This window comes from Rhinichthys klamathensis, unplaced genomic scaffold (assembly GCF_029890125.1).
Source record: "Rhinichthys klamathensis goyatoka isolate OS25496 unplaced genomic scaffold, OSU_Roscu_1.1 h1tg000235l_1, whole genome shotgun sequence".
Classification (NCBI taxonomy): Eukaryota; Metazoa; Chordata; class Actinopteri; order Cypriniformes; family Leuciscidae; genus Rhinichthys; species Rhinichthys klamathensis.
In genome coordinates this window covers 1026801-1054789 of record NW_026606758.1, presented here as the reverse complement: position 1 = coordinate 1054789, position 27989 = coordinate 1026801, and the positions used below count along the sequence as shown (strand labels likewise).

Genomic DNA, 27989 nt, shown 5'->3' with positions numbered 1-27989 from the left:
ACATAATCTGTGCCTGAGATGAAGACAGATATCTATAGAAAATGAGAAAGAGATAGTATAGTTCAAAACATTAGATTTATTTAAGCTTTTCTAACAGTACAAATAAGCAAGATCAAAACTACAGATCACATCATAAAGTTGTTACAATGTTGGTTACACTGTATATGAAGTCTGTGTCCAACAAAATTAAATCATTCCCAGGCAAAACAAAACGGTCACTATAAAAACGACAATCAAAATGACAGATATAAGCCTACAAAACCGGGTTTTTCAAGCATACGTTGAAGTCTGACTGAAGCCCTCAGCCTCAACACAAAATGCCCTTCTGTGATAACTTCTGCAAAAAAGAAAAGAAAAAGAAAAAAAAAAAGAGTAAATTTTTCAGATTAAAGAGCTTAAAATGCTTCCTTGGCGCCTTAGCTCTTTGGGTATATAAGGAGATTGCATTAGCAGCGTCAATGAGAAAGACCACTTTTTCTATCATTGTGTTTGGAAAGTACATAGTTACCAGTCGCAGGGATTGAATCTCAGAGCTGAGGGTCTCTCGCAGAAGCTCAAGCTCTTCTTCTTTATATAACTCCAGCTCTTTCTTGAGTCTGAATGGCACACAGAGACACATTCATGCAGGAAGAGCCGATCCCAAAGCGAAATAATACAATCTTAAAATGACACTAGCTATTTTATTGTGTTTGTAATCTTCAAATCTTTAAGTCTTCAAAATCTTCATATCTTGTTCAATCATACAAGTAAGTTAATACTTTATACTGTATTAAGAGGGATAAAAGAACAGAAAAAATGCTCTTGAATGCACTTGGTGAAAAATGTGAAATTGTGTTTTCTACACCGATATTCAAAAGAGCTGCTGTTGAAACTGCAGAACCATGGAAAAAACTTAGTTGTGAATTAATGATGTGTCCACAATAGAATCTTGAACATACTACAAGAAACAAATGCTTGACTTGAATAAGCACCTATCCACTGAGTTGAGAGAATATAATTGCATAAATGACATGAATGGTATGCAACTTTGCTCTTCCTTCATCAGGCTACAGCTACAACATAAGGGGAAAAACAAGCCTTAAAGGTGCAGTAAGTGATTTTTGAAAAACGCTGTTGAAAAGTAGTTTGAACCAAGCACCAAAACACACTTGTAGCCAATCAGCAGTAAGGGGAGTATACACTCATGATGGGGAGGAGAGAGAGCTCATTGCACAAGAAAGACATTAGTAGAACGACTATAGAAAGAGAGAGATGGCCGAGAAAATACAAAAGAGGAAAAGGCCAGAGGAATACAATTTTAAAAAGAAGGGTTATGATCAAGCAAGCGGTAAGACAAGCATTAATATCAGAGAAGATTTCCAGCGCTGCAGAGATCTTAAGGAACGGGAAGGCCTGAAAACAGACGCTGAGGTTGCTTTATTTCTTCTCGATAAGCGAGTAACGTTAGTTTTGCTGTGTTTCACAGAACTAAGATATGCAGTCTTTTGCTTGAATATACTCATGTGTCATCTTCACTTGATTGTTCAGTATTATTGCATTATTATTATTATAAGCCTGAAATCTCTAAACCTCCTCCACCGCCCGTTTCAAGCATCGGCTCCCAAAGTGTGTCCGAAAAGTGAGATAACATGCTCCTAATATATGTTTTTTCTTTTAGTTCCTCTTTTAGTAAACGCTATAACCCCTTAATCTTGTCACATTTGTAATATATTAGTTACTTGGACTATCATGTTATGTAGGGAGCTTTTCATGAAAACGTTTTTTTTTTTTTGGGGGGGGGGGGGGGGGGGGGGATGACTTCAAAAGGAGTAGAGGAGCTAAATAACAATTAGACATTCAACCTGAATTATCATAGTGACACAAATTGCTTTGCCTTATTGATGACATCATACCCTCGGGCGACAGGCACAGCAGATTCCACCATAGTCGTTGCATAGCGTGTATGTGAACGTGGGGACAGAGGCGTCAAGATAGTTTTGGTTAAATTTTGATGATTTCAAATATCAACAGCGTTTATAAGTCATCGCTTAGCTACAGCACCTTTAAGGGCAAAGAATTTCCACACTGTATGTGAACACAACAGCCTTGGAAATACAAAAATCCTGTCTGTATAGTATAAATCACTTATTAATTAGAACTGAATATGTTTGATTTTTCACATAAAGACATTATTACATTACTACTTTTGACTATATGTTGCTTTGGAAAAAGAAGTAAATCTCTTTGAAATGCAATGTTATTTGTTCCAGCTGAATGGGTTTCCAGGATGTAACCAGTTAAGGCAAATAAACTTAAAAAAAAAATACGTTATGCACACTTTTCAAAGAGATTTAAGGATTTACGAACAGTTTAGAACAATAGATAAACAATTGCACTATATGACCAAGAATATTTAATTATAATGGTTTGGTGTAACATGTGAATAAGAATAAGGAATGTGAATAAGCTCACTACCGGTAAATACTACTGGAAACCAACTCTTGAGGTTTAAAGGGGTCATATAATGCCATTTTTGTACAAGCTAATATGATTCTTTAGGGTCTAAATTAAAAGTTTGTAATATACTTTAATTAAAAATTCTCATTAGTATTGTAAGAAAACACTTATTTTACCTGGTCAAACACAGCTCTGTTTTCAGCAAGCCGTTTCAGTGCATATGACTTTAAATAATAATGAGCTTTGCTCACCCCGCCTCTCTGTTCTGTCAACTTCTGTGCTACACCGTTTGTAACTCAATAACACAATAACCATAACGCGTTGTTCAGTATAAACGTGGGATTATGAATTATATTGAGAACGTCATACATAGAAAACATGCCGTAATGTACCCTGAGTGTAAACCTTAGACGCATTCATTGTGAAGCGTGCAGCTAGCGATTTGCAAAGATTAATATGTTAATATAAAGTTTAATAAAACGTTACACTCACTTCCATTCTTCTGGAGATTCAGCAGGAACACGAATATCTGGTACCGATCCTTTTTCATGAGCAGCTTCTTAGCAAATCCAGCTTTATACTGATCCTCGTTTATAAAGCAGTCTGGTGTGTGAAATGATTCGCGCAAACATGAGAGCATTGACGTTGCTCGTGGAGAATATTCCCTTCGAAAACAAACACAGCCACTGCGTCTTCAGCGGTTCGGATTTAGGAACATTAAAATGACTGCTGTGTTCGTTATTACACCCAAGAACAGAACACCACAATCGCTTAGACGCCATTCTGCTCATACACAGTGCTCCAGCATATCAACAATGACGCGCCGGTCTGCGCCGCGCCGCGCAGACTATGATTGACAGCTGGCTCACGAGCGAGGGCGGGTCTGTGTTGAGACGCTCCTGTCAATCAACAATCGTGGGAGGGGCGTGCGAGCTTGTGACGTCACAGGCTCGAACGGCTCGATTTGAGGCAGGGGAAAACATATAAGGAGATTAAAACAAAACCACTGGATGGATTTTTATCATTATATGATGGTTGTGTACAGACACTGCCAACACACATTTCAGTACAATCAACTTGTAAAAGTGCATGTACCATTATATGACCCCTTTAAGAAAGTCATGAATTAACCCAAAGTACCTGATAAAAGACATCTTTACATGTGCAAAATAAATCACTTCAACCCTGCCATGTACTAAAGTTTGGAATGCTGATGGAGTCTTTCTCATAACTTCCACTTTAAATAGACACTGTTAATTTCAACTGACGTGTTCAATGTCGGATGATCAATACAAGGGAAAAACTGCCCTCTGCACGATGGGGGCATGTGTTTAAGAGTGATTCATGACTACATAGGAGAGGAATGAACATATCCTGAGCTTAGCAGCGCTGTCCCAAAAGCCTCGTCCTCAGCACATCCTGAGGGGCTTATACAGTCTTTCCTATTAACGAGAAAGATTTGCTCCACTCTACCCCCCACATATGATTTACACACCCCAGTGGAGGAGCTTTCTTCCTGAGACAGGACAGTTATCGATCCCCTTTCCATCATCACTTCCTAGTGGGGCGGTGATCTGAAGGGGTTGTGTTTATCTAACTCTGGACCGGACATAGTAAGCAACATATCAAAGACCTAATTAATAGGATGGATCTAATGCTGCATTATTTACACATAGTGAAGTAACAGGAGGAGGACGATGGAAAGATGGATGAAGGGAAATTCAGCATTCTTTGCTCACACTCCTCATGGATCATGTTTCTCTGGGTAGATAAAGACACACTAACAATACGCAACATGACATCATGACTTTGCGTAAACATACACGCCACTTTCAATTCAAGTGGCGTGTTATCTATACGCATTTTGAAATATCCGCGTGTATGTCCACGCCGAAATCTTTTGCGTGTATGTCTACGCCATTAAATGTCCGAGTGATTCCGCGTGTATGTGTACGCCGTTAAATGTCCGAGCGAAACGTTAAATGTCCGAGCGAAGCGAAGCAAAATCTATATCTACATCTGTGGAGCGATATTTCTTTTCCTAGGATGGTAGGAGAAGACTCATAAATGGTATTAACCCCAGTGACGGGTAGGTTTAGGGACGGGGTTGGGGTAGGTCATATATCTATATATACATAATACAGTAATATAACGTTAAGTCAAAGGCGTTGATAAACACGCTGAAAAGCGATTATGCGTGTTGATAGCACGCCAAAAATGGAAATACGAATTGGCGTGTCATACATACGCCATTTCATGAGATCAGTCTGCAATACGATAGGTCATAACTTTCTTGCCTGATACAGGTGCTGTCCGTCAAAGGTTTCTGACGGACTGTGAGCCTCTCTGTCTTCAAAATCTCTGTCAAAGCCACTGCTTCCTTCAGATCTCTCTCTATATCTGCAGAAGAACAGAAAACTAGGGGGTTAGGCCTTTTTGAATATTTTTTTTAACTCTGTTAGAGAAAATTCGAAAGTGAGCAGAGCCTTGTTTCACCTGTAAGCTGTGATTTTATATCCTGGAGCTCAGCTTCTAGTGATCTCTTCTCTGCCTCCATGGAACTCAGCAAAGTGTTCTTTTGCTTCAGCAAGTCCATCTCTGAGGAACAGCAAATGTGATAACTCAAGCTACCCGCTGGCAAGCAATCAGACTACAACAAACAGACCTTTGAAAAACAATAACTTCTTCAATGATACTTCGTGTATGCCTTTTGAAAAAGCTTTATTTTCTTAACTTTACAGGCCTGTGTGTCAAATTACAGCATGTCGACAAAAGCTTGAGTCATACAGTACTCATTAACACAAATTTTGGCTCAAATAGTTTGCTAAATCTCGTGTGATGAATGATTTGATGGTTAGTGAATTAACAGTGTAAAGCATATTTTCAGAACTTAGTTAAAATACAAAATAAAAATGTTTAGTTAATGAAAACCTATATATGATTCTTAATAGTCATTTTGACTAAAACAATGTCAAGTTTGACTTAAAAAAATCAAATGCTCAAGAAAATAAAACCACCAGAACAATAAAGTTGCTTCAGAGACCATGGACTCTTTGGTATGAGGTACATTACAGTTCAAAAGATTGGGGTCAGCAAGATTTTTTGGAAGATTGAAGGAAATGAATACTTTAATTCAGCAAGGAGGACGCATTAAATCGATCAAAAGTGCACTAAAAACATTTATAATGTTACAAAAGATTTCTATTTCAAACGAATACTATTCTTTTAAAGTGCCCCTATTATGGATTTTTTTTTTTTTTTTACTTTCATGTAGTGTGTAACATAGCTCTAAGTGAATGAAAACATCCTGCAAAGTTTTAAATCTGAAAGCATATATAAAGTTATTGTCTCTCAAAAGTAAGAGTCGACTCTGAGTCAATTAAATGAATCGTTTTTCGAAAGGTCCTGCTCCAGTCGTGTTTGTGAATGACTTTCTGGTTCATCAGCAACCGTCGGACTCTGGCTCGAATTGGTAAGGCAAAATGCCATGTCTGTTCATACACTGTATAAAATTTTCAACACTTGACAAGCCGTAATCCAGTAATGGTGATGGGCGTTCCGTTTCCGACAAGCTCTGCACGCAGCATACCAATCACAACTGATCAATCACCGCAGATTAGCGTCACGCAAAGGAGGGGTTTGGAAAAATTAATCGTTGAGCGAATCCTTTGGGAGTCGTTGAGCAAATAAGGTAAAAATAAATGCATATTATAAGACAGTGAAAGTGTTTTTTGTCCTTGCATGCATGTAAACAATGTGGTTGGGGACTCCCAAAACAAAAATAGGAACATACAAGGGGCACTTTAAACTTTCTATTCATCGAAGACTCCTAAAAATATTTTAGCACTATTTCCGCAAAAATATTAAGCAGCACTTTTGCAACACTGATAATAAGAAATGTTTCTTGAACAATAAATCAACATTTGGACCCTTTTCACATTTCCAGGGTTCTCAGAAGCCGAAGTTGTTATAGTTGGGTAAACGTCTATGGCGGTGAATGGGAGATGACAGAAAATATAATTTATCTATTTGCATTTGCTCAAAAAAAATAAAAAAATAAAAAAAAATTGCATTAGTGTTTCCATGACTTTCCAAGAGGGAAAAATATAGAGATTTATTACAACATTCAGAAGAGATCAAGATGTCAAATTTGCCATCACTCCCTCAGCCATTGTATTAGAAACACCCTCGCAGGAGCGTTCATTTGTATTTTGTCATTTTTTATAATTTACTGCCAAGATAATATAACACAAAGTATAGCTTTATAAATGTGTATTATTATTATTTTTTAAATGAATATATTAAAAACTTAAAATACTAGATTTGCAATGTTGATAACTGTGGAAACGCATCATCATTGTCCGAGAAAAGGGTCCATTAGAATTATTTCTGAAGGATCATGTGACGCATTACTCCAACTTGCTTAATGTTTGCCAGCACAGGCATGAATTACATTTTAAACTATATAAAAACTTTTTATTTTAAAATTGTTTAAATTATATTTCACAATAACACTGTTTTTACTGTATTTTTGATCAAATGAGAGACTTTCAAAAACATTAAAATCTTAGCGACCATATTGGATTAATTTAGATCGGATTGGACTTATGTACAGTAGTTTGTAATGCAATGATGTGAATGAAATACTTTTGTCGGATTTTCAACAATAAAACACTTACCTCTGTGTAGAGTTTTAGATTCCAACTCCAGACTCTGGATCTTAGAGCGGGTTTGGGTGTGAAAAACAGCATTTCTGTTGCTGATTAGGTTGAATTTATTGTTGAAAGTTATCATCTCCTTCAGGAATTTCTCTCTTTCTTTACAAAATTCTCTTTTCAGTCTGTCCTGAATTTTAAAACAATGGAAAGACTATTATGCAGATTACAAAAAGAGTACAAAAGCACTTTTAACACTTCAGCATGTACATTGTATTAGATGACGGATAATGCATGGCTCTGAAATCTTCAATGGCCAATGACGCCTTTCTTTATCAGTCCACATGATGGTAAAAAGCTTCATAATAGTAATAATATTGTTTCAGGCTTAACTTTGTTGTGTTTTAATGGGGTGTGTGATGAAGAGACAATAGCCTTTCCAAAAAGACGGAATAGAGATATTCTTCAATGTGAAAGTATGTACCAGGGTTTCTTTGAGGTCTCTCTGCAGTTCCAGGACTTCCTCTCTCTTCCTTTCCAGTTGATCTCGTCGCTTTGTCATCAAAACAAGCTCCAGTTTGTTTTCAGACAGGAGCTGAGCCTAAGGTCACAAATGAATCATGAATTTGACCAGTGTCTTATTCAGATGGTCCCGAAAAGTGTCCCTCAAATGAACTTTGTATTCACAGAAGTGAAGTTTTCACAGAACTGGCTGCACAAAGACATTGCGGCAGCACAGTATGTTGCTCATCTGACGGATCAGTGGCTTCAATGCTGTTTGTTAAGGTAAGCTTGTATGTCATTGTATTTGTAGGTCATTCTGTAATTGACATAGCATTGCCTTTTGAATTCATGTCCCTGCTTCTCTCCTTTTACCAGCTCAGTCAACTGTGAAAGACATGAAGGATCCTTCAGGTAATTACTCTCTACCTAGCTTCAAAGAATGCAAGCAAATTATGCTTTGTAATTACACGGCACACGTTGGTCTGACCAAACATAATATTACGCAGAAAATTAGACACGTCTTTCATGACATTCACTACCTCAGGTGGATCACTGAGGTCATTCAAGGAGTCAACTTTCCACGATGCAGAATGGATGAATTTAAAAACGGTGAAAACGTTAAATATACATTTTAAAATGTACTACGTGATGATCAGTTTATGTGAATGGGTGACATCTGAAGTAATCTGCATTCAGATTCATATTGATTCTGTATTGACCTCAGTATTCATGTAAGAGTGACCCCTTTAATCAAATGATTCAATTGCTCATCGACTTACTATGTCTGACATTGGTATCAAACAAACGTGCCATATGTTTGCAAGGATAATTGTATTTTTAAAGGTTTTTCAACAATAATACTAATGTAATCTGAAAGAAACGAGATTGATTTTGCAGTGCCGCTTTGAATTGATCCACTCCCATTTTAATGTATCCTGTCCATTAGATGAAGTGTTTTAATCATGAAACAGAATGTCTTTTCACAGCGCCAACGGATATTAATACTGCATATCAGCTTTCTGCACAGATAAACTTTAAAGTGAGTGACAGTGGACATTCTTAGCTTGTGGCAATATTTCTATCAGATGTTACTTTGGCCGATATATTCAGATAACACTTTAAGAAAAAATGACATGTGAAATGTATCTTTTCTAATCTTCCATTGTGTGTGTTTGTGTTTTCTTTAAACACTGGGTAATAATTGTCCAAACCTTATCGTCCAGTTCGTGATGTGCTTTCTCCAGTTTTTCACACGAGGAGTTTATTTTGTCCTGTACACTCTTGATGGCAGCTTTAACTGAATGAGCAAAGAACCGAACATTATTAACTTTTTCTTACTCTACGAACGTATTTTTTTTTTTACAAAATACTTACAAAATACTTTAATATTCAATGTAAAATAACTTTAGAAATATTGTTGTGTTGAATTATCTTTGTTCAAAAACACACGCGAGCTCATCTCAATAAATTAACCGTTAGCTGCTAACGTTAACCTGCCATAAGTTACCCAGCGTTAACGTTACCTTCATGAAGCTGCTTGATATTTTCCGACACCTGCTGCTCTGTCAATAAAATTTGCTCGAAAAGAGATTCTAGGCTCATTTTTTAATCATTAAATACCAAATACCAAAATGAAGGAAACTGGCTAACTTAGCTCAGTAGCAGTCAAACGACGAGGACAATTTGGTTGATAATTTGTTTCTGGGGAAAGGAGTTTCGTAATCACGCGATGTGCGCATGCGCAATCCTTCCTGCCACCCGTCACCGCGCATTTGCAAATGCTCGGGCGCCAAAGACGTAAGTTATTTGCTGTTTTCTCTTCTAGTCCGCATTAATACTAATTCAGTGTTGCTCAAGACAAGAAAATATTATGGTTGGACATAAATAGTAAAGGTAAATTAAAGAAGGCATGTTAAAGAAATAGTTCAACTGAAAATGAGATTTCTGTCATTCATCCTCATTTTGTCCAAAACTAGGCCAAACTAGACCTTTTTTTAAAAAGTTGTAAATAAAACAAAGATATTTCGAGCATATTTTACAGTAATTAAATGTGTTACTTTTTTCTTTTTTTGAATTAGGGCCTACAGGAAAACAGGACTCATTGCATCCGCCTGTCGTAACAGCTCTAACGTTACGAACTTACTGAGATAGACTTTTAAGGTAGGCCTAGGCCTAATCAGCTAACCTAGCCAGTTCTTTTCATTGTTTGCGTTTTATTTGACTTAAATGTCTAAATGTTAGTGAGAATAATAAGAAAAAAAACTTAGATATCAATCTGTATCTGTTTTTATTCATATTTTTTATTTTATTTAGTAGCATGATATTTGTGTGCAGCATTAAACAGTTTGTTTAAATGCATCTTTTCATATATGCTACATGCAGTTTCTGCTGCCTTTCCTGAGTGAAGTTGGCAAAAACGAGGAATCTGTTCTTCGTACTTCCTGGAATCAGGTGACTTTATTCTCATTATTGTTTGAGTTCAAACTTTTCAGTAGTTGCACTGCCATTACCCCATTGAGAACATGTAGAGTGGATACAAACAATGACATCAGCTTGGAAACAACTGACCTAAGCGCCACGGCAGGAACGGAATTTTTTTCTTCTTGCAAAACATACAGAGATTACATGTTTATGATTTAGCCTACAACTTTGTATACAATATACAAAAGGAACGTTAACCTGTGCCCATGAGAGAGAGTCATTCTCCACGATGATTGGCCGAGAAGACGCAATGTGAGATGAGATGGAAGACATGTGTAACACCACGTTCACATTCTCCTCACAACCATGACGATAGATGTAGAATCCACTGCTAGATCAATGAGTATAGAAGCCCTATGATTACAACGACCATCATTTGAATTGTCACAAAATTCAGAAATTACAGTACATTATGGGATTTTTTTCATTATTGATCGCACAGAGGTCAAAGTTATCGTACAAATACGATAATTATCGTATATCTGGCAGCACTGTGTACCATAGATGCACCACATGTGAGAAATGTATCAGCCCATTGGATAGCTGCTCAGTCGTTTGGCCTCCTCAACTAACAGTTTCATTCATCACCGGCATACTTTGAAGTGCAATTTAAACTGCCAGTCTCCGTATTGTTTAGCGTTTATAAGCACAGTCAGCAATCAATAAGTTTAATTTGGTGCCATTTGGTCCTGCAGTATTTTTCATGTCATTCTTTACTTTCTACATCTTCCCAGACACTGCTGGAAAGGATGGTTTTGATCTTGTGCCACACAGCACATTAAAGTGTTCTAGTTTATATGACCATGACTATATCATTTTGACATTCATTTGCAAAATGAATAGTCCATATTGATTGAAGTTTGTGTTTTTCAGACTTTTTCTTCAAGAATCAAACCAACACCCACCAACTCAACTGTCTGAGTCTGACCCAGCTTAAATCTTAGAGCCGAAGCCAGGCCTGCTACAAATACCCTGCTTGTCACCCATGGCCTGTAAAGCCCAGTTCTCCACTTAAGTTTATTAAAATGAAATGAGCCCAGGTTAATTGAGAAATGCATTTAAATCAGACAAGAAGCATGCCTATTGATTGAACAGTTGTCAATAGATTTGGTCAAAATTATTGATCCCCAATGAACGATGGACAAACGTATATTGGATAAACGTCAAATGGTTTTGATTTTTCTTATGTAAAAATTAATCTCATTCATAAAGAGAAATTGATCTGTGTTTAACCAAGTTAACTGTAAAGCCATTAAATTGTAAAAAGCATTAACAAGACAGAATAAGTAGAATGTAATCCACCAGCCAGTGTCCTCAGAATAGGATATTCCAGTGGTTCTCAACTGGAGTGACGTCTCAAAGTTATTTAAACCAATTATATCTAAGTAATTTAACAATTAAAATAATAAATCCATTAAAACGCACATATATATATATATTAGGGATGGCCCGATACCATTTTTTTTCAAACCGATACGAGTACGAGTATTTACATTTGTGTACTTGCCGATACCGAGTACCGATACCGATATTACTACCGCAAAAGTAATAGGCTCCCAGAAAAGAAGACGACTATTTTAGAACACAGGTTAGAAGACTGTTTTTATTTTCTTCTCTGCTTGTTTTAACAAGTCTAAAAATAAATAAAAATTAGTAAAATAATAAATGTATTAACACACAAACCACTGTTAATTTAACATAAAAGCAAGCAGGCTACTGCGTGCATGGTTTGGCATGACTGAATGCGCGCAAAGTGCGCTCCCTTAATAAATCCTAAAAGCTGACAGTTCATCGCGATCTCACACATCTCTGTTATTATCAATGAAGCTGACTGCACAATCAATCTTTCATAATATCCACACTTTGTTTGTTATAATTAGAGGATTTGCCAGCATACAGAATTCAGCACTGAACAAAAAAGTCCGTTTTGAGCGGTGAGGGGAGTCTATTCATAAATGCTTCTGATTGGCCATTGCGTTCCAGAAATCAACACATATGTCTGTGATTGGCTACATCGCTCAACGCTGTAACCATGTTATGAATAGAAACTCTGTCCTGTAAATCGTTTCTATTTTGTTGTAGTTGTTCTTGTTGCTTTTCTGCAAGAGATGAATACAAATCTTTTAGTTTTTATGTTTTATTCATAGATATTTCTAGTTTGCGGGAGTCCCGCGAATCGTTTTATTCTCCCGTAACCCGCACACACAGAGTGAGTGCATTACCGCCCGCGCGCGCGCTCGGCCATCAGATCTATGATGCGTCTTCAGATGTTTAATTAGATTGCTGGTGTTAAACGATGTACTTTCTTTCCCTCCTCTCGACACCTTAGCTGAACATAACTCACAGTCTGCCTTGCTGTTGTCATCATCCCTTATCTTGAAATGAGCCCAAACCGCCGACATTATACTTTCCTATGTCTCAGTTCACCTCGACAAAGCTCTCGCGGCGGCCAGTTTCGTTTTGCAAAATGTACGTGGTATCGGTGCGTGGTATCGGCGAATTTTTATGAGTACGAGTACGAGTATATTAGGACAGTATCGGCCCGATCCCCGATGCCAGTATCGGTATCGGGCCATCCCTAATATATATATATATATATATATATATATATATATATAATTTAACAAAATGTAGGAATACCTCCTAGCCACTAACAGCTTGGTGACTTAAATCATTGTGAACTGTAAAATGTTTTAATTGCCAAATTCTCATTCTCATTTTACTCATGTTCAACTGTAGGTAGTTGAATTGAGTAGTAGGGTGTTCTTAAAAAGAATTTCCACAATAACCAATTTAACCAATAAATAAACTTAATCACTATCACTTCAACTAACACAGTCTCATCCCAAGAAGTCATATAACTGACGTCTTGGGACGTCTTTTGACCATACGGCAATATCCGCCTTTTTAGGGTACCCTTAAACGTCGGTTTATGACGATCCTGGGACGTCATACAACTGACGCTTTACCTTTAACGTCAGTTAGGTGACGGGGTAGGTTTAGGGGTAGGTTTAGGTCTGGGGTAGAGTTAGGATCCGATAACGTCATCTAACCGACGTTTAAGGGTACCCTAAAAAGGCCGATATTGACGTATGGTCAAAAGACGTCCCAAGACGTCAGTTATATCAACGTATTGACATTCCTCCTGTACTTTATTTTATTATGTGTTTTGTTATTTTATTTTTATTTTGATATTTACTTATTTATATTTACTTTTACTTTTTGACGTTTTTGTCATTTTTCTTAATTTTTTTAATATATATATATATATTAATATTTTATGTCTATGTAGTTTTTTTTTCAGTTTTAGCTGAAATAAAATATATATTTTATTTTACTAAACATTTATTTAAAATAGTGAAAATAAAAGTGGTTTAGCTTTAGTTTCAGTCAGCTATATTAACACTTTGTGTTAATAAAAGGTTTGAAAACAGACACCTTTGTTCTTTCAGCAGAAGTACAAAAGGGGATAAAAATCATAGCCTGTTTGGATGACCATCTAATATTGACTTTGACAATGGAGGACCCAAAGTTACAAAGGCTGAGAACCAGTGGTCTTGTAGTCATTGGTTAGCTAAATGCATACCAACAGATGGCGACCTCCACCAGTCTTTCACCGTGAACCAGATCGCAACAAAACTTTGTGAAGTATGTTTATCCGGCAAGGAAAGCCATCATAAGTTCAATATATTGTCATTCTGTTAAAGTAGTACCTACAACCAAAACTGTTTACAAATGTTATGGCATGTTCCCTTAGATAAGTATTTACACGAACCGAGATAGACTTTGATACACTGAGTTTAATACTCATAAATCATTTAGCCTACTTGATTTCACTGGTTAGATATGTAGGCTACTAATCTTCCCAATTTTATTCAGACCAGATTGTCCAACTAACATCTACAAGTAAGGCAAACATAAGCGATTTTCAACGTCTGCCATGCAATTTCTAAGACATAGGCTACTCAGATCACCAACTGACAAGGGGGAAAAAGCATCTTGCATGAAGCTACTGAAGACACACTCAATTATTGACGTGAAAAGAACGAAATAAACGTGCATTAGGCTATATCATATACTGTTATATAGCAACAGAGCAGTAAACATAAGTTTTGGAGAGGCAAAACGAGACGTCTTTGTCCTGTTGCCGTGTTTTACGCATAAACGCTGAGCGTGCAGTGAGTCGCGTGTGGTTTTTGGTTTGGGTTACAGCGCAACTGAATGCCACAGTGCTGTCGCGCGCTCAGTCGCACGAGGATATCTTGAGAGCTGGAGTTTTATTCTGCTACCTTGCGACTCATTTTCTGCTTGTTTGTTACATCGTATATGCGTCTTAATCCTAGAAACCGTTAAATATAGGTTACTGACAGTTTTGGACCAGGTTACGGAGGATTTTTTCTTATGTAGCCTACTCTGGATGTACTACATTGGACCAACGATGTTTCAATGGACCTGAATGAGAAGGATTATTTTTTTCATCGTCAAAACTATATATTGCGTGTTTGAACCAACTTACCCACGGATAAAAAGCGCAATGATCATCTCCGCGATTTACATCATTTTACCACTGCTGGGTGAGTTAGAGTGCGGTTTTACATATTCAGTAGTGATGTGTAAATTATATAGCCTAGGCTACTGGTAGGCTACATAGACGCGCAGTATAGCTATATATTTAAGTTTAAAACTCAAATGTCATCATAAGACCATAAAAAATAGTTTTTTTTACACTGTGCTCTTTTTTGGATCCCGTCAAATATATAACTATATTCTAGTAATTTAGGATGTTACTCTTGTCTCATAACTGGGGCAAAATTGAGATTCGGCTCTGTCATAGCCTACTTCCACTTAAGTCTTCTTAAATCTTCTTGTGTTAATATTTCAATCTCTAAAGCACCTAAAGTTTATTAAATCCCTTTATATTCTTGAACAATATTAGCAAATGTATAATGCGACAACAATAAATGTATAGGCTATTTATACAAATTAAATGTGAATTGTTAATTTGTTAACAGTTCTTGTTTTGCTTGTAACAGTCTGAGTAGGCTAGTTCTTGAAGCATTTTAAATAAAACGGGATCCTGTCCGTTGATATGATTTTTTTTTTTTGTATTGTCGTCCTCCATAGATGTGCTGCTATCTGCCGAGGAGTCTTACTTTACTAGTTCAAACCGGCTGGACTGTGTGAAGGCGAACGAGCTGTGTTTGAAGGAGCCGGGATGCAGCACAAAGTATCGAACTATGAGGCAGTGCGTGGCGGGGAGGGAGACCAACTTCAGTATGGTGACAGGAATGGAGGCGAAGGATGAATGTCGGCTTGCCTTGGACGCTTTAAAGCAGAGCCCTTTGTATAACTGCCGCTGTAAAAGAGCCATGAAGAAAGAAAAGAACTGCCTGCGCGTCTACTGGGGGATCTATCAGCATTTACAGGGTGCGCGGACTTCAATCACTAATACCCATTCATTATAGCTGTGCCTGTGATCATGTTTAGGTTCAGATTGAAGTTTGAAGTTACACACATAGGCCTATATTTTTTTCTGACATTCTCTTTATTTTTAATACTTAGCAAGCAATAATACTAAGTCAAGGAGTTGCTTTTCTGGGTTCTGTTATCAGATAGGGTCAGTGTAAAGTCTCCAAATGCCTCTCTGAAGTGTTTCCATTAAAGTTTATGGAGTGTGAGGTCATCTGATGCTTTATGTTAGTCTATATGTGTGTGTGTGTGTGTGTGTGGTGGGGGATGTAAACCAGAAATGTAAACCAGCTCCAGAAATGTAAACCAGTCCCATGAATCAATGACCCAAATACTAACAAACATAAGGACAGTTTGAAGCTTTGTTGTTTAATAATATTATTAAGAGTGCAGTTAAGAATAACAGATTTAATAATTAATATAGCATTTCATTATTGGTATTTAATCACATTTCATTTGTTAATATTGCAGGGAATGATTTACTTGAGGATTCTCCATATGAGCCAATGAACAGCCGGCTTTCAGATATATTTCGACTGGCCCCCATCTATGCAGGTAGGATGTGCTTATTTAATAAAGATGCTGTTTGAGAAGAAGAAAAAATAAGACTTTGAGATTGTACAGTTCAACCATGGGGTTGGTATCTCATGTCCTACTTGTTTTCCTCCCTCTTTTTCCTATATGCCCTTGTGGATGCATGCTATCTTCCGGTCTCTGATCCTCTGGATCTTGCATGGGGAGATATAGTTCTGAATGTTCATGGTTAGCGCTCAATGAACCATTATAAATGCTGTACACTTCACCGAACTCTATGGGAAATGGAAATCGCTCGGTTCGGGGATGCAGCCTATGTGAGGTGCTGCTGATGTGACAGTAGTAGCAGTTGAATGTGTTTTATTTGGGGGAGGGGTTGCAATGAAATTTCTTTTTAAATGTGCCTCGGGTTACTTAGGAAAAATGATCGTGAGGGTAGCAGGGGTTGTGTGAATCTGGCCTGAGATGCTGGATGCTGACTTGGATCGTCCTCTAGGTGGCAATGTTGTTCCCTACTTTACCATGGAAAGGGCCCTAATAAAAAGAACAGAGATGCACTGCCAAAGGTGTGCACAACAGATGGTGACAGCAAAGGTTTAAGAGCATCAGATGAAGGCAGAAGGAAAGTTTGAGTTTTCTGAGGCAATTGATTTCCTCCACATGAGAGAGTGTGGATGAAGAGAACACTTTTTTTGTAAATTTAATTAACAAATATTAAACCATTTGTTAGAGATTTGTTGTAAAAGTAAAAAAAAAAACATTGAGAGAAAACTTAAACCTTCCAAATTCATGGTAAGTCATGTATGTCAGTCAAAATAACGAAAGCGAAGCACTGCAAATCCTGGTTGGAGCTTCCCTCAGGGAAATGGAATAAGGTGGTAAACACCTAAGTAATTAAAATAACATGTAGATTGCTACTTCCCTCAGACTCTATCACTCTGTGGTTGTGAGAACAGAGAGAGAGAGTCACGGCAGATTGCTCTAAATCTGAGGGTGCTCCTCCTTATTCCCCATTGGAAAGCTTTTTACATTGATTGACGGCTGAGTTCCATGGCTAAGAAACAGGCCAAGCGGGGAATCAGTTCCCCACCTACATGGGGATTTATGACATATACACTGAGACAAGGCAGACTACATTCTGGGTGTCTGGGAGTAGTAGGTCAGTTTTATTAGCACTTTCTTTTCATCAGCCAAAAGATTCAAAATAACTTTTTAGTTTTAATTTAATTAGCATGTTTCATTGGTCTGGGGTAATTTAGTTAAATTATTTACATATGTTTGTTTTTAATGTGGTGGAGATATGGTAACAATAAAGGAAATGTCTCCACAATATACAGTCGTGCTCAGAATTAATGGAACCCCTGGTAAATATGAACTGAAAACTGGCTGTAAAAAATCAATCTGCATCGTTTATCCTTTTGATCTTTCATTCAAAGAATTTCCCTAAAATCTAACCTTTCATTGAAGTAAAATAATTGAAAGTGGGGGGGGAAATCACATTATGAAATAAATGTTTTTCTCCAAAACACGTTGGCCACAATTATTGGCACCCTTTTATTAAATACTTTTTGCAATCTCCTTTTGCCAAGATAACAGCTCTGAGTTTTCTCCTATAATGCCTGATGAGTTTGGAGAACACCTGACAAGAGATCAGAGAGCATTCCTCCATACAGAATCTCTCCAGATCCTTCAGATTCCCATATCCATGTTGGTGCTTCTCTTCAGTTCAGCCCACTCATCAGGTCAGGGAACTGGGACGGTCATGGCAGAAGCTTCATTTTGTGCTCCGTAACAAATTTGTGTGTTGATTTTGATGTTTGTTTTGGATCGTTGTCCTGGTGGAAGATCCAACCACGGCCCATTATAAGATTTCTAGCAGAGGCAGTCAGGTTTTGATTTTTTATCTGTTGATATTTGATAGAATCCACTATGCCATGTATCTGAACAAGAAGTCCAGGACCTCCAGCAGAAAAAATAGGCCCACAACATTAAAGATCCAGCGGTATATTAAAATGTACACATAATGGGGTACTTTTTATCCTTGTGTTCACCAAACCCATCTAGCGTGTTTGCTGCTAAAAAGCTCTTTTTTTAGTTTCATCTGACCACAGAACCCTGTGCCGTTTGAAGTTCCAGTCGTGTCTGACAACTGAATACTGAATGAGCGAGGAGGATTTTTCTTGAAACCCTCCCAAACAACATGTGGTGATGTTGGGGTTGTTTGATTTTTTTTTTTAATAGGCTTTCTGACCGCAAGACTCAACTAATCTCTACAATTCTCCATCTGTGATCCTTGAAGAGTCTTTGGCCACTCAAACTTTCATCCTCACCGTCCATTAAGACAATATAGACACACGTCCTCTTCCTGGCAGATTCGTAACATCTTTAGTTGATTGGAACTTCTTAATTATTGCCCTGATGGTCAAAATGGGGATTTTCAATTCTTTAGCTATTTTCTTACAGCTACTTTCTATTTTGTGATGCTCAACAATCTTTTGATGCACATCAGAACTATATTCTTTGGTTTTACTCATTGTGATGGATGATTCAGGGAATTTGGCCTTTGTGTTTCCTCATATTTAAACTCCTGTGAAACAAGAAGTCATGGTTGGACAATTTCATGTTCCTAGTCACCCTGGTGTGCTAAAAAAGGTAAACATTCATGGGAATATACTTCAGAGATATTTTCGTAAAAAATTCTAGGGGTATCAATAATTGTGGCCAACGTGTTTTGGAGAAAAACATTTGCAGGACAGTCCCCTCAGAACTTTTAGAATTTTCATGTTTTTGAAATCCCACACTTTAACGTAGGAAAATATATTCTTCGTGACAACACTGAGAGCATATTTTGAAATAAAAGCTGAAACAGCCAGGGGTCACAAAAACTTTGTTCATGAAACGGTCTGCCTTTATAAAACACAGCTGTGCTCTATTGGGGTGTGGAGCATGGTTGTGTGTTCCTGTTCCCTATGTGAAACATACTGAGTTCTCATGAAAACTACCTCTCCCATGTCCGTTTTCCTGCTGAGTATCCTGCTGCGCTTTACCTGTATTGATGTCTGCTCTCCACTCGATTAAATGACTTATTGAATGCTGCAGGGCTTCCTCTCTCTTGGGACTATTGGCCCTTATTTGCCTGAAGTGCCCTTGTATGCCTCAGCCACAGTGCCAATAAAACAAATCCAAAGACAGGGCGATGCAGGGGTCAAAGATTCTACATATTCTATAGCAGAGCTGCTGCTGATGGATTGAGTGCAGAAGTCTTGCTTCAGAATGGCCTGAAATGTCAACAAATAGGTGAGGACAGGGAAATGTAAACTGTTTGAGAGATCCATGTTGCCTGGCCTGAATGTTTCCTGAGGTGTTCCAGGTTTTTTTTTTTTTTTTTCAAGTTTTGCCAGTTAGGCTATTTAAAAGGGTTAGTCCTAAACCTACAAATGTTATAATTTGCTCACCCTCACGTCTTTCCAAACCTTTGTGACTTTGTTTTTATTTTTGTGGAACATTGAAGAGGATGATTTGAAGAGTGTTGGTTACCAATCAGTTTTGGTTTCCATTGTTTTCCGATGTTTAAACTAAAAATACAATGGAAGTCAATTGAAACCAAAACTATTTGGTTACCTTGGAATTTTCATTTTTGGACGGACTATCCCTTTAAGAAGCATGGTGGGAACTGGGAACACCAAAACACTGCCATCCAAAATGCATCTTACTGTATGCTGGTCTTTTCAAAAACAGTAGCTGGTTATAAGTGTGATGATACAAAAGCTTACAAAAATGACACCTAATAGGCTTTATGCACAGCTTCACTACTTCCTGAACTTCAGCCAGCCCTTTGTTTCCTGTCTGTCATTATTGGACAAACTGATTAATCCAGGTGTGCAGGATTATTGTTACTGAGGCCAGGCACACCTGGATTAATCAGTTTGTCCAATAATGACAGACAGGAAACAAAGGGCTGGCTGAAGTTCAGGAAGTAGTGAAGCTGTGCATAAAGCCAATTGGGTGGGATTTTCTCACTGGGTGTAAACAGAGAATTAGTTAGTAGGAGGCAGTATGCTTAAAGGAGCAAGGAAACCACTACTTTTCACAGCTAGTTTATTCACAATTATTTGGCACTCTCTCGTCCTCTGATCTGAGTTGACTTTGCATTACCTCCACATCATTAGGCTTTATGTAGGAGGACAACAGAGAGAAACGAAGCGCCTGAACACTCAGAGCACCCTTTACTCTCCTGAAACACTTTCTGTATCTCAGCAGTATCTGTTTCTACAGTGTTCTGTTGCAGAATATCTGAACCTGGCCTCGGCAGTAGTAATTTAACCTTGTCAGGGGAAAATAAAAATGCACAAGGTTGGAAAACAAAAGCTGTTATTGTCATGGAGAGATGCATGGTGTAAAATTTGGAGTTTGTTGATAAAAGTCCTTGGCAATATCAGGCAATTGCCATTTAGCGTTCAGTGGCCCTGTAAAACAAATGGAACTAGGTTTGTTGGATGTAGGGGGAAGATGTAACACAAAGTGTAATAGCCAGCTATGCTGCTTGAGTTGTCTGGGATGAAATTGCCTAAATGATGGGGTAGCCATGAGAAAAAGAACAGGACATCAAACAATTTCGGAAAGCACGGCTCGGCTATGAATAAGGATGAGTTGCCGTATAAATGTGTTGTTTCTTGGCCTCTCTTTTTGTTATAACAACTGTTTGTCTGTCATTGTGTAGACATATAGCTCTCCGAGTGAAATCGATCTGCCTGTCTATCTATCTATCTATTCTTCTGTCTGTCTGTCTGTCTGTCTATCTATATCTGTCTATTCTTCCGTCTTTCTGACTCTAAAAGTTTTGTATTGACTAACTATGCTTTAGTTTATGTAAGGGATAATGTACATCAAGCCAGTTAATGTAGCCATGTAATAAGCTTATTACACAGTTACTTGCCATGTAAGTAAACAATTAGACATGAAATATTGATTTGAGTTGAAATATTTTATTAGCTCATTAAACACAAAGCTTCTGCGAAGAAAAACAGTTCCTAGCAAGCAGCTTTGAGCCTAGACGAACGAACAAGTGCAAATGGATAATGTACAGAGGCATTTAAAGTCACCATGAAATCAAAATTGACAATTCTTATTTTTTATGGAATATTGTTGTATTTATTATAAATCATTTATCTGTGCACATCATCATTATTATTATTATTATTTTAAATTCATGTGTAATCTTTAATTAAAATAACTTCCCCATCCCTCTTTCAGCGACATCTCTTCTCTCACTAGCTGCGTTGACATGGACCCTAATAATCCGATTGTAATCGGACTAGTGACTTTCTTATTCCGACTGTGTTACATGTAACCAAGTCAATCGGAATGAATTTGCCAAATTCAATTAAAATTTCATTCATATTATAAGGGGTGGTTTAAACCTTTTCTACTATGATCGTTTTTTGTTGTTGTTGTTTTGTTTGTTCAAGAAGCTGTTTTACTCAGATATACTGTACGTCACACAATAGGGAAGAAAAGACTATCGTAACTTCCGTTTCATGCTGACCTTAATACTGACATCCTCTGGTTTCACTTTACAGTAAAAAAAAGTCAATAGTTGAGAAGCAAGATGGCACCAGCTGCATCTGAATGAAACAAGAGAGAGTGCGTCCATCCGCGGTGTGATGGCCATTATCGTTGAATAATTATGCATCCTGTGTGCAGCTCAATTCTCAGTTCAAATTCAGGAATTGAAAATATTCTCAATTCAGTCCTGAATGGCTAACACATTTCAGAATGCAACACACAAAATTAAGTTTGTATGAGTTTGTCATCATCTCTGCATGATGTTATTTTCTATGTTTATTATGTTTCTCGGCTAATAAAGGTCTTGAGGTACTTTGTCATTTTTATGTGATTTTGGAGTCTGTAGAAGGTTATAGAATTCCCTTTCCTTTTGGTGTCAACTTTGTGCAGTGTGAGTTGTATGACCTTCCAGGCTAGCCGTGTAACACTTCTAAAAATCCCTATACTGACATGATGCTGGGAAGCTGTCGACACCTAGCTAGAGTTGCAGCAGCACTCGGTTAATCAGTTCCAGACCGAGAACACGTTGTTTCACGGAGTACGCTGGTCACCGTAAACTCACCATGACAGCAGAACATGGATATAATTTGTGTAAGATTATAGTACCATACCAGTAATGTTACATAATGTTCTCTGGGTTTTTAATTAGCAAGTATTTAGTGTTGACATTCACATGCCACTTACAGTTGTGCTGTTTCTCACACTGCCTTCCCATCATTGCTCTCTACTGCACAGGTATTTGATGCCTCTCTTGACACAAAGCACCGGAACTCCTTTCATTTTAGCGGGAGTGGGAGCACAGCACTTGGCAAGCGCTCCTTAAATGATTCACCCTTCGAAGTCAGCCTCTATTCCCCATTATAAAAGCTCTGTGCACTGCGGTGCTGTTCTGGGAAAGTCCATCACGCAATACAAAAGCCTTTCATGTTGGCAACTGTACGCTAACTGTGCTTAAGCAGGAACTGTTAGTGCAGATCAAGCAGGCCAAGGAAGCATCAGTTTCTATCGTTTCCCAGCTCCCTTCTCTATTTTGTGGGTTTTGTTCTGCTAAAATCTCTTCTATCCTTCTGAGCGAGCAGCTGCTCAGGGAGACTTCAGATATGAAAGCTAATCAATAGTAGGCCATGTTAAAATAGAAACCTGAAGCTGTGAGTACAAGAAACCATCGATTTCTTTGTTTCTCTCTTATTCCTCCCATTCCTTCCGTTTAGATGGATCAGATGAATATCTGTCTGTCGCTAATGCTCAGGTATACAATTGCAGTACAGTACAGAACAGAACATTTTAAAACTCAAGTGAAATGCAGTAGTTCCATAGTCTGACATGCATAGACTGTATATATATATATATATATATATATATATACACACATTTGTTAATAGTTTGGCTTATTTCTAAGGCAGTACATGGGAATATTAATATTCAATGGAATCTTTTTGAGGACATTTTTTTCACTTTTTAGTTTTTTATTTATTACTTTTTAGGGGGGGTCATAAGATGATGTCCAGAGTACGATCTGGGTAAAAAAAAGTAAAGAGCCACTGATCTCCAAAAACTCGTAGAGAGACACTGATCTCTATTAACACTGTTCCCCTTTAAGAGAGCTCACCCCTGTCAACACTGAGCTTGTTATTGGCTAAATGCCAATAAAGAAGTGTAGAGATGTGCAGAGTACATTTAGGGCTTTGATGGAGGACTGAGGAGCTCTAGAGGGAAATGTTACCAGACTGACTGTACAGCATGATGTCAACTAGATTTTATGTGGCATAGAGCTCATCACATAACCCAATCCAATGAAAAGTGAGACCAAAGAGATGATAGCATATCTACTTCATGATGCAGAATGGTGGTGGAACAACTGTTCATGCAGTATTTTTTTCAGTTGCAATTAAATGCTTGCAATGTTTATTTTAGACTTTCAAAAGTCATGCAAAACCAATATCCGATACTGTGTGTCCGTTTTAGCAAATGTAATGGCTGTGGTAGCATATCTCAGATATCTCAAACTAACTATCAGTTTGTTGAACTTTTTAGTGTTATGGCTTCCACTGTTCCACTGGGGGGTAGAGTGGGGGCGACGACGACGACATTCAGGTAAACCCTATGTTATTACCATTCAGGTTAACCCTACGACATTCAGGTAAACTAAATGTCCCCACAAAGATGGTTATATATAAAATCCTTGTCGGGTCATTTCTTGGTCCCAATAAGGAAAAAAGCTTATAAATCACATTTTTTAGGTTTTTTTGTTTTGTTTTGTTTTTTGAAAATGTAAAAGTTTTCTGTGATGGGTGGGTTTAAGGACAGCATTAGGGGACACAATAAATAATTATGTCTATGAAAAGTCCCCATAAAACATGAAAACTCACCATGTGTGTGTGTTATTTTAGTATTATTTTATTTTCTATTATAGTGTTTTTTAGCTTTATTAATTAATAATTAGAATAATAATTTTTTGGATTAGATTTTATTTTTTTATTTTATTTTTTAATTTCAATTTAATTTTTAGTTTGTTTTCATCATTTTGTTATGTGCTTTTGTCATTTCTATATTTCACTTTCATTTATTTCTAATTCAGTTTTAGCCATTTTAGTATTTCAAGTTAAACATCTTTTAGTTGCCAAAGCAACATAACTATTTTCAATTTTGTAACTTTTTTTAAATTAAAATTTTATCATCTATTTACATTTTATTTGATTTCAGTTGCATTTCAGTTAATGAAAACTATCTTTAATAATAATTAATTTTAGTTTGTTTTAGTTGATAACAATATACAGTCTATGGGTGAATTGGCATAAATGTCTATATTGCTCTACAAAGGCAAAATGCAGTAATTGCACCAACACTGAAACTGGCAAAAAAAAAGTTATTGGATTGAATTTTGATGGATTGTTTTCCTCATAGCCAAACCCAGGGTATAATTTAGTTCTGACAACATGTGCAGTTGTTGTGTCTTGTCTGTGCATGACAGTATAAATACAAAGAGCTACATAAAACGGAGAGCTCTAAATGTTTTGGTTGTGTGTCTTGCTTTGCTGTTTGAGTACCACAGTTCTACAAGGGTAGGCTGGAGGATGTAAAGCTCAGAAGCCTGCAGGCTAATAGCGTAATCTAACACAAAGCGTCGACCGGGTGCTCTGGCGTGCCGCCCCACGCTGTCCAAAAATCATTTAGTCAGAGGTGACCAGATCTAAGGCCTGCTGTGGTCTCTATGATTGGATTGAGAAGTGGGGGAGTGATTCATCATTGTTAATAGACACTGCTGACAGCTGGAATCAGTAGGGGTGATGTCTGTGCCAGCTCCAGCCTCGGCCAGTCACCACAGATGCATGCAAAATGTACACAATTACCAGGCAACAAGTGCCAGTCAGGAAGCAGGTAGATGGGGCAACCACATAATTACTCTGTTTTTTAACAGTTGGGAGGGATGCACCCAGGAGACAGTAACAAATGGACTTTTAGGCAATAGCATGACAGGATTTCGAGAAACTAATCCTGTTAATCAAGGATTTATTAGCGGCTTCTGTATATGACTACGCCGAAACTTAATTTTTCTAAAATAATTTGTATATATTCTGTTATATTAATTATATTTTATTGTTTATTAGATACACATATTATATTTGTCCCCTAAAAATGTTAATCTCTTCTTTCTTATAGCATATGTATAATATTTGAATAATGAATAATAAAAGAATGAATAATATTTGTTTTTCTAGGTTTTTTTCTTCTTCTGTCACCTTTAACTTGCTCATTAATCACTATTTTAAAACTTTTTCTGTAAAAATGCTTTGGGAAAAAATATTTACAAGATTTTGGGTAAAAATAAATAAATATTATATAACCTAGTACAAAGTAAATTTCACGAAAGCCAGTCATAACCCTGCATCAGTATTGTGGAACATATGGGTCCAAAAGTTTTAGACCACATTGAAAATCAGGGATTTAAAAACTTTTAAACAATGTTTTCTTGGTTTTCAAAAAAAAAAAAATATATATATATATATATATATATATATATATGAATAAATAAAAAATAACTTTTAACTATTTCTGGGTCACTAATCAAATAAGTAAATGTGACCTTGATCATGTGATCCTTTGTACAGATGGCCAGACATGTCTTAAGAACTAGTATGACCAACCAACAGTTATTTAGGGGTAATCAGTCTTGCTTTTCGGTATCAATTCGGTATTAGACCAATCAACGTTTTTATGTAACTGACTTAAAAAAGTTATGAACAGACTTAAAGAAAAAAATAACGTCAGTTTATGCAACCGTCCTCAGGTTTACACTTTAACTCAAATAGCTTTTCTGATAAATGCAGTTTCTACTAAATAAAACTAAATTAGAAAAAAAAAATGCAAATTAGAAGCAATTCACCAATGGTCTCAGACTTTTGCACCCCATTGTTGATGGTTGTCCAGACAGTTGAGAAATGTTGGCTTTGTCTGGAAATCTATTGCAAATGTGGTCTGTTGCTCAGAGTTTAAAGCCTTTCAATATAATGAGGAATTGGCTCGCACAATCTCACCAAGACTTCTGGTTCACCGAGGATCTGGCGAAAGCTTGGTGGGAGGGGAAAAGAGAGGCTGGCAGGGCTTGAAAGAACAAGGAAGATAAAGGTTGCAAATGAATGAACGTTGAAAGCCAGGGACAAGACACATTAATACATGATTTTCATCTCACTGTGCTTCCTACTCTTCTAATCATGCCTTTGCTTCATGACCTACAATTGGACCAGTCTAGACGCATCGCACTTCCTCTCAGAGCATCCCTCTGTTTTATTCTCTCTGTTCATCTAATCACAGCTGCTCTCCACAAATATTCAGGACCTACAAAAAAAATGAAATAAATAAATGAAATAATTAACGAAAAAATCAGCTGCCCTGGTATCCAGCTGTTCCTGGCTGTGTTCCAGTCTTACAAATTATCAACCTCCCTCACTCAAATCCTCTGTTGTGTTTTCATTTCACTCCTTTTTATGCTAGAAATATAAAGTCAAGTACAAAGGCGTCCTACGGACACAGCGACATCATTAATCCATCAATCCAAGTCACAATATTTCATAGACTGCTGCTGAGTACATATATTCTCTCTGTTAAATAGTTATTCTTAGAAAATAAATTTGATACTTTTTAAAAAATATTTGTCATGTTTTTTTGTTTTTTTATATTTGTAATATAATCATTTTTGTTTTTGCATTTCTCATGTAACCTATTTGCAAGGGGTCTTTATCACATCTCAAAGTACCTTGAATTTGTGTCCCAGAGTTTCTTGGAGTTTATTTTACTGTCTGTATTGCGCTGTACAATATCTCACACTGCATCCAAATTTGTTCCCTGTCAGTATATATACTGCAATACTTGACTGCTAATAAAGTGCGCTTTATGCATGTGTAGTATTAATAATACAATCTGTAAAAACTTTCAATTGTTACCTTAAGGTGCTTTTTCTACCAAATATACACTTCAAAAGTTTGGGATCAGTAAGATTTTTCAAAAAGAAAGTAATGCTTTTATTCTTCAAGGATGCATTAAATTGATCATAGGTGTCAGTAAAGACATTAACAATGTTACACAAATGATTTCTATTTCAAATTCTTTTTGAACTTTCTATTCATCAAAGAATTTTTAAAAAAATGCACCAAGGTTTCCACAAAAATATGAAGCAGCACAACTGTTTTCAAAATTGATAATAATAAGAAATGTTTCTTGAGCACCAAATACAGCATGTTGAAATCCTTTTTGAATGACCGTGTGACACTGAAGGCTAGAGTAATGGCTGCTGAAAATTCAGCTTTGCCTTCACATGAATAAATTAATTATTTCAGAAAATAGTTATTTTAAATTGTAATAATATTTCTATTTTTAATCAAATAAATGCAGCCTTTGTGAGCATGAGAGACTTTAAAAATCATACCGATCCTAAACTTTTGAATGTTTAAATTAATTTTGAATACCTTTAAATTAATTTTTGTTGGTGTAACCTAATGTATGTTGGTTGATTCAGTTATTTTACTATTTTTGGCTTGAATAAAATCAATGAAGTTACATACTACCTTAGGAATCTTTTTTTTTTTTTTTTTTCAGTGTACATCCACCATGGTGGCATTGGCATGTGACCTACTGTACAACGTCAGCCACATTGCTGTTCTGCGTTATTTATGAATATGACTACTCTTACTCCTCTCCCATGGCCTCATGGAATAGTAAAGTGTCCATCTTTTTCTCTTACAATTTCATGAAGACTAAATATTTGGACATAATACTCATTTGACATACTACTTTTGATCTGACATACTATATTTTTTAAGTAGAGAAGTACACATTCAGATTCTGGGT

At 36.9% G+C, this 27989-nt stretch overlaps 2 protein-coding genes across 3 annotated transcripts in view; one reads left to right on the top strand and one right to left on the bottom strand.

The window, feature by feature from the left end:
* Positions 1 to 61: 61 nt before the first annotated feature.
* On the bottom strand, positions 62 to 9263 carry ccdc172 (coiled-coil domain containing 172). Its single transcript, XM_056265526.1, has 8 exons — positions 9119 to 9263; positions 8807 to 8892; positions 7576 to 7692; positions 7116 to 7281; positions 4933 to 5034; positions 4734 to 4836; positions 509 to 596; positions 62 to 337 (listed from the first exon to the last, which is right to left on the bottom strand). The coding sequence occupies exons 1-8, from the start codon at positions 9195 to 9197 to the stop codon at positions 308 to 310; spliced, it is 771 nt and encodes a 256-aa protein (XP_056121501.1). The 5' UTR covers positions 9198 to 9263; the 3' UTR covers positions 62 to 307.
* A 4952-nt stretch (positions 9264 to 14215) lies between these two features.
* Positions 14216 to 27989, top strand: part of gfra1a (gdnf family receptor alpha 1a) — a 100718-nt gene continuing 86944 nt past the window's right edge. Inside the window, exons 1-3 of one of the 2 annotated variants that reach the window (XM_056265505.1) lie at positions 14216 to 14650; positions 15201 to 15503; positions 16017 to 16100. In XM_056265505.1, the coding sequence (XP_056121480.1) occupies positions 14533 to 14650; positions 15201 to 15503; positions 16017 to 16100 (505 nt within the window). In that variant the 5' untranslated portion in view covers positions 14216 to 14532. The remainder of the gene's footprint in view (positions 14651 to 15200; positions 15504 to 16016; positions 16101 to 27989) is intronic. The other variant, XM_056265506.1, reaches the window with a different exon arrangement.